The 7,854-nt window shown below is 30.4% G+C and overlaps 1 protein-coding gene across 1 annotated transcript; it reads right to left on the minus strand.

The window, feature by feature from the left end:
* LOC107623821 (floral homeotic protein AGAMOUS) lies at positions 338–7,616 on the minus strand. Its single transcript, XM_021113443.1, has 9 exons — positions 7,591–7,616; positions 6,693–6,956; positions 1,802–1,883; positions 1,653–1,714; positions 1,396–1,495; positions 1,262–1,303; positions 1,017–1,058; positions 733–944; positions 338–633 (listed from the first exon to the last, which is right to left on the minus strand). The coding sequence occupies exons 1-8, from the start codon at positions 7,602–7,604 to the stop codon at positions 735–737; spliced, it is 816 nt and encodes a 271-aa protein (XP_020969102.1). The 5' UTR covers positions 7,605–7,616; the 3' UTR covers positions 338–633; positions 733–734.

Below are 7,854 nucleotides of genomic sequence, written 5' to 3' on the forward strand. Positions count from 1 at the left end.
TAAAAAAAATAAATTATGTATTTTAATTAAAGTGCTGGCTCTTGAAACTTTCTCTAATAATAATAAGATCATAATAATTAATATTCATTTGTTACGTTGCAACCAATCAATGACTATCCCAGTTCTGTTCTAGTATATACGAAGCTACATAATTGATTGTTCAAGTTTAGTTAATTATTTAGCATTCTTAGAGAATGATTGTCAACCAAGTCATCGCTACTAAAACTTATTTTTCTTCTGTTCTCTCTCTTATCTGAGGCTGAAATAAATAACCTCCCTCAGTTATTCAACTTGTAATATACATATAAATTAAACTCATCTCTTAGATCTAATCCTATTTATTTGGCAAATAAATATGCATATATATGTCAAGAAATTAAAGTAGTGTCTTGTTGATAATCTTAGTACACATACTAATTAATATAAACATAATAGAGATGGAGCAGTTGAGAATATATAGATACAGGGTAGTCTTATGAGTGATGAAAGCCTAAGATTGCAACTACACATATATTAATTAATGGTTAAATCCCATGCAATGCATCCTCATATATTTTGCTGCTTATATTACGTACTAGCAAGTTGGTAATAATTAGGTAGCTAGGGTGACAATCACAATCACAATGACATCAACTGCACAAACAAAGAAGAATATATAGTTAGTTAGATTAGTTATTAATTAGTTGATTCCATATAATTAATGAATGAATGTTACTACTTACTAGTACTTACTCTTAGACTAATTGAAGTGACATTTGGTCTTGGCGTGCATACTGACTATTGGGTTGTAAGCCAGTGACTTGAAAGTAGCCACGAGAATCAAATTGCTGCTGCTGATGCTGATGCTGATGCTGATGTTGTTCATGAGATTGATGCATTGAATCATAGTTTGTGGGTCCAGTAGTTGGCAACACACTCATGTTGTTCCTCTCACTTTCTGCTATCTACCAACACCAACACCATATATAATTAGAAGAAATCAAAGACACATGATATAGAGAGAGAGAAAAAGAAACCTTAGCTCGAAGAAGCTGGTTGTTGTTGTGCAAATCTATCTCCTGCACCAGTTAACATAAGTTAGAGGATTCAAGTGATCAATGTCATCTTTAATTATGTGGATAAATATAATTCCAAAACTAGCCCTCTAGTATATATAGACTTATAGTCACATCCTCTTCAATTTAATCATTACTAGTTTCTAAAAAGAAAATGTTTAGTCAAAAGCCACTTTCAACTGAAGAACAAAAGTAGAAATTTTTACCCTCTTTTGCATGTATTCAATTTCAGCAAACAGCAGCTCGTTCTGTTGTATGTAAATAAAGGTTATTAGCAACATAATTAACAATGAAAAAATTAAGACCATATTACATAAATCAAATAAAAACATTATAATACCTTTTTGGAACGAATCTTGCTGATTCCTTTCTCTAATTTACCCTCCAGGTTTTTGAGATCCCTCACATTCATACTGCTTAATGATTCACCTAGAATTTGCCTACAATTCAATTCAATTCAATTTTCTTTTCATAATATATATATATAGATATGGAAGCTCAAATTGAACAATACAGATTCCAAACAACTAAATGCTTTGAAATTTTAATCCCTTCAAACTTTCTTGTACCACAAAACAGTTCAACTTAATTAATTACCTGTTGTTATTCTGCAGGTTACTAATTTGGGCACGCAGTTTTTCTGCTTCTTGCTGGTAATACTGCAAAATATAATGTAATTTAATTAATATAATGATAATTATGGTTATCATGGAATATATATAAAATAATATGTTCTATACATATACCTGAGCATTAATCTCGGAAGCAGATCCAGCACCAGATGAATCTGAACATGCTTTCTTATACCTATCAATAGTTGCTTTGACACTGCAATTTATAATAGTATTATTTGATTAATTGATGTACATTATTGAATATCAACATTCTAAAATCTAATAAACAATTATCAACTAATCAGAAGGGCATAATTTGTGCATTATCTCAATCCTACTAATCAAATCAAATATATGAGAATTAATTACTCAAATCATATAAGGAATTCTACAACTAGGTATGAATGTGTTTACTATTTTTCTTTTTTGAGAGTGTTATTGTAAACACTTGTAAGTGAAAAGCTAAAACACTAACAAAAGCACAAGAACATGGATTTCATTATATATCTATGTTAATATAAATTCTTCAATTGCTTAACTGTTGAGATAATAACATTTCTTGAAATATATACTATGACAAGTTTGTTCTGATACAAGCTTTATGTGAGTCCCAAAATCATCACCATTTCATAGTGGACAAAAGTGGAGGCCTAATTTCAATGACATATATAGTACTTAAATAAAGGGTTATGGAAGAATGAAAAGATTGAGATAGATTGAACCTCAAGCTGTATTTTTCTAATAACATTTTAAAAAAAATTAATTAGAATAAAAAATAATTTTTGTTTCTAATGTTTATGATTTTTCTTTTAAATATTTTTAACGTTTAATTTCATTCAATTTGATTTTTAATATTTTTTATTTATATCAAAATTACTCTTGGACATAATTCCATCTAAAATATTAGGTATAAAATTAGGTATATTTAGAGATAATTTTGGTACAGAAAATATTTGAGATAAAATTAAATGAGGTGAAAACTCATGTGCAATTAGCTTTACGTAAAGTTAATAGTTGAAAGCGATTAAATGATTTTATTGATTTGACTAAATTTTTATATAATAACTTAAAATATTAGAAATAAAATTGAATGAATAAAAAAAATAAAATAAGATTAAATCTAATTAAATTTTAAAAAGATTTTTTTAAAAAAATTATAAAGATTAAAAATAAAAAGTATATTTTACACTGTTAAATACTAGTGACTTTCAGCTGTATAAGCCTCACAAATCAAATCATAATCGTCAGAAATGGCAAATCAATCAGCTTTTATTTTGAGTAATCAGCACAACTAATAAGGCATATATGGGAATGGTATATGCTTAATATATGTGGGTTCCGAGTGATCATTAATCAATTCAACTGAAGTTTATCCAAAAAAAAAGAAAAATCAAATAGTGCATAAACATAGAGCTAAAGAACTAAATTCTCTTCAATTCATATCTATCATAACTGAGTTCAAAGCTGAAACAATTGGTGAATTATATAGCTTAGGGCATATGGAAATTGGATAAGATGAATTATACATTGCAAAACTCTCATCTTCTTATCTCTCCATTAAAATTCTCAAATTATTTTCTATATAGCTATTCAGGCTATTTCTTAGTCTAATTAACAACCGAAGTAAGGATCTAATTAGAAAAAGGGGAGAAAGAGTGGTTCAAAACTCTAGGAGGAGTATATAATAAACCAAATTGGAGGTTTCAAATCAGATTTAATGCCATGGTGAGGTCAGCATGCATGTCACCTCTAGAATGTTGCAACATTTCATACGCATAGAAGAGCATATTGCCCAGAAATGAATACTAAACGAGGAAAAAAAAATTTTCCATTTTTCTTAAATCTGTGAAGTTAAGTATAATTAACAATCATTGAAATATGAGCTTGAAAACAATGCAGAAACAAGCATTCAGAGTCAGTTTTATGAAAATATAATATTAAAAAAAAAATTTAAGTATACTGATATTTTTAGTAATTTTTAACCGTTAATTTTAATTATAAAAAATATATATAATTAAAATTAACAGTTAAAAATCACTGAAACACCAGTATATCAATATATTTAAAAACTTTTCTATAGCATTATGTGTACAATTCAAAAGTCACATCAACACCTTGTAGTTGAGACCCTGAATTGAGTCTATTTCATATTACTGAGGAGTAATTACATATACTTTGAGAATGAGTCTATGTTACAACTTAATTATGTTGAAAATCTTGAGTTTGAAGTTTTCCTAGCTCATTTAGTTTATTTGAAAAGTGTGTTATTAAAATATGGTAATTAAAATAATGCATTTAAAACAGTTTAAAATATGGTAATTAAGTTTCCCTAGCTCTTATCTATTTATTTATTTTTGGAGGGGGTGTCATTTTTGTCTTTAATTGTTAATTATGAATGAAGCTAGCATCTTCCACAATCTCTCATTTAAAATATGGCAATTAAAAAAAAAGTAAAAAATAGAAGAATTTCTAAATTTCTTTGTCAAATTTTAATTTCAAATACCTTTTAAGTATAAAATAAGAATATAGTAAACATTTTTTTCTCATCGATATCAAACATATTAACTTTNCGATGATACACTTGAAAATCTTCCGAGAAAAAAAATTTTCAAGTGTACCGTGGTACCTCGTTTTAGTAATTGAAAACAGTAAAGTGCATGCAGTTGGGGTTGAATCATAGTTATGAAATTGAAAGATGAAATTGAACATTTAATTGGTGGTCAAATCATGCAGCTGCCTCAGTAAACTGAACCTTAAACGCAACTCTTTAAAAAGCAACATCAAATGATCTCATTAGTCAGTCATCCGATTGGATGTGATGCAAATAAATTATTATTAAAATAAAATAGTAACAATTTCTTTGACCATGTTCTTCTGATACCTTAATTTCCTCGAGCCACGCTGGCACAGGTTGCCACTTTATGATTGGTTCAACCATTTCTAGGGCTAATTCCTCTGCCACTTGGAGGCAAAACCATTTCCTCAACGGTTAATACCCTCAACCCCCATCCATATATCCACCTCGGTGAACCCAACAACATAAGACTCACACCACTCTTCCAAAATCCTAAGTAACAATAACTAGTAGGTTACCTACCCCCATTCAATATCATTATTTTATTTTCTGAGAAGATCTCAGCCGTCCATTTTGCATGGAAGAAGCCAAATTAGTAATTACTCAGAACTCTTCCCTCATTGGCTACTTCAATTGTCGTACGTTGTCTCTGCTACAAAATTATCACACTCACTCACTCATTTCAATCTCTTCCCTAGGAAACCCTTTAGCTTTCTTTTCTTTATCTTATTTTATTGGATTCAGTATTCACTTCTGATGGATGAGTCCATAACTTTCACGAATATATCAATGCAAAGATCTTGAGAAAATGGAAAACCCAGTCTGGGATACCCAACAGTGTGTGAAATTATGATAAGCTACTCTTATTGGCTTATCAATCTCTTCGCTGTCTTTTTTCTCTTCTCAAGCTAATATAAAAGAATTTTTACACTTTAAGACTGGGGAAATAAACAAAGGGGAAAGAAAAGAAATTTGGGCCTGTTTGCACTATAGCAGATAAAATTTTAGGGTTCAGATGGAAGAGTGAAAATCAACCAAGTATGGGAATCATGACATAAAACTCTTTTGTCAGAAGTCAAGAACTGAAAAATCATGTGTGTGACGTGACCAAAGATTCTTTCAACCGAGACAAATCCTATGGACTAGTCCTTTGAACCCTAACCAGGATCACTACCCACCCCGCCCCAATTTCCCAAAATCGACCCCAAAACACTTTCAACTTTCACACCCTTTTGACTATTGTCTAGTTCCCAACTTCCCCATTGCCTCAAAACAACAGAAAAAGTTCATTTTTTTTACTTCGATTTCTTAAGCATAATTACCCAAATCACTCAATTGCTAATAAAACCCTAATCTTTACACTAGGGTTATATTTGACCTAACATGAGATCTGGCACGTGGGTGCAAGTAAGATTTGGGGAAAACTCAGCTCAAGTATTTGGATTGGAAAATCTTTATCTGGGTTTTAACGTTTCTGAGCTGATTCAGCAGCAGTGGGCTTCAAAAGAGAAGATTTCTGCACAGTCTAACATAAAACCTAGCTTTGGGCTTTTACAAACCCTAAAGATCCTTTCCTTTCCTTTCCTTTCTTATTTTCCTAAAACAAAATTAATTTTTAACTTGTTGTTTATTTATTTCAATTTGACATATTTACAAAAAAAAAAAAAAAATTGAGAACTGTACTATACTTTTTCTTGATATCTAACTGACGTGTTATTAAGGAAGTGTCAAAGAGAAAGAAGGGTTTGGGCTTATTGAAGCATGACACCTTTTCCTTTTTCTTCTTTTTTGTTTTTGTTTTTGTTTTGTTTTCCTTCTTAGGCCTTCTTCATAGCTCCATAGCCTTATAGATATGTGTAAGAGAAAGAAAGAAAGAAAGAGAGAGAAAAATTAAAGAGAGAGTAGAGTAGAATAATAATGGAAGGGGAAAGAAAGAAAGAGGAAAAAAGGAAACAGAAAAAAATGAACAAGAATGGAAGAGGGAGTTAGGGGGGTGTTGGAAGTGGCTGATCTCACAGGCCTGAAAATCCTTACAACAACCCCAATTGGCTTCTATTTCTATCTATTGCACCAGATCTATGTATCTAACAAACCAAGAGCTAAGAAAAATTATCATAAGCAGAAAGAAAATATATAAACATAAATTAAAAAAAAAAAAGGGCTCATATAGAAAGGAAAAAGTCAAAATCAGAAGTAAAGAAAGACAAGTGGAACTTCTTGTTTGCAGAACAACAGAGATACAAAGAGGAAAAAAGAAAACCTCTTATCTCTAGAACTGAAATCACAAAAAAAAAATGATTGTGATTTTTCTTGTTCTCCAAAATCAAATCCTTCACAAGATCTATTTGCAGGAGCAAAAATCTAAGAACCCCAGAATCATAATTTTAGGATGAACAAAAAAACAAGAAACTTTGAAAGAAAAAATGTCACAAAAAAAATAATCTCTACCTGTTATTAGCATATTCATAAAGGCGACCACGGCTGGAGAAAACTATAAGAGCAACCTCAGCATCACAAAGCACAGATAACTCATAAGCTTTCTTGAGAAGACCATTTCTGCGCTTGCAAAAGGTTACTTGGCGATTTGTAGTGTTCTCAATCCTCTTGATCTCAATCTTACCCCTTCCCATCTTTCTCTGTGGTGAACTTGCTCCTGACATGGATTCATTTGCTCCTGGAAAAGCCATCTTCTTTATTTCACCTATACCTACCCTGAAAAATCACATACACACCACAAAATCTTCTCAACAATATGAAGAAAAATTTTCTGGTCTTGATCAGCTTCCAGATGGTGTTTGTGTTAGGGAAAAATCTGAAAAGAAAAAAGACAATGAAATATTGAAACTTTTTGGGGAATCTATCTTATCTCATTACAGCATACTTTTTCAACTTAGTTCACAAACATTTATATTGTTAGCTTCTAAAATAGTTTCATTTGCTTCTAATATTATAGCATAGTATGCACTCTATGTCAAAGCTTGTTTTGCCAAATCTGAGGGCTTGAAGTGAAAGCAAAAGGAAAAAGAAGAAAAAAGTTTAATTAAGTCCAAAAGAGTTGAAGCATTAAAAATGGGAATTTCAAATGATGTTTCAGTATTTTGCTAACTAACCTGGGTGATTAGAAAAATAAATAAATAATAATAATAATAATAATAAGGGGGAGAATATACAAATTAAGACACAACAGAGGTTCTGAGCTCTTGCCCTTGATTTTCTTTTGGCTTTGATCTTTCTTAGCTTGTTTGTTCTTAGAAGAAGAAGAGGAAGGAGATAGCTTTATATATATAATTTCAGAAACAAAGTGACATGGATGAAGAGATGGGTATTTATAAAGTGATAAAACGACCTTTCATCCATCATGGTTTATGATTATGCATCAAAAACTCTTATACCATAAACACACTCATATGTATGCCATCTCTAATATATTTTATTTATTTTTTTATTTTTTTCCCTCTCTAGTGCCATGTGTTTCAGATGAAATCAGATTCAAAGGGAAAAAAAAGGATATATCTAGAAGATTATTTAAGTTATGCCTCATTAGCAACTTTTTTTTCTTTTTTTTTTGGGAATTTAAAAAAAATAAAAATACAAGTGACAGAAAAACACA

Source organism: Arachis ipaensis, chromosome B10 (assembly GCF_000816755.2).
Source record: "Arachis ipaensis cultivar K30076 chromosome B10, Araip1.1, whole genome shotgun sequence".
Classification (NCBI taxonomy): domain Eukaryota; kingdom Viridiplantae; phylum Streptophyta; class Magnoliopsida; order Fabales; family Fabaceae; genus Arachis; species Arachis ipaensis.

What these genes read in the sequence shown, in the direction of transcription:
- LOC107623821 (XM_021113443.1), bottom strand. An exon ending in GCAAGATTCGTTCCAAAAAG is followed by an intron (nt 1,304 to 1,395) that starts GTATTATAATGT and finishes TACATACAACAG; the next exon opens with AACGAGCTGCTGTTTGCTGA. An exon ending in ACCAGCTTCTTCGAGCTAAG is followed by an intron (nt 945 to 1,016) that starts GTTTCTTTTTCT and finishes TGGTGTTGGTAG; the next exon opens with ATAGCAGAAAGTGAGAGGAA.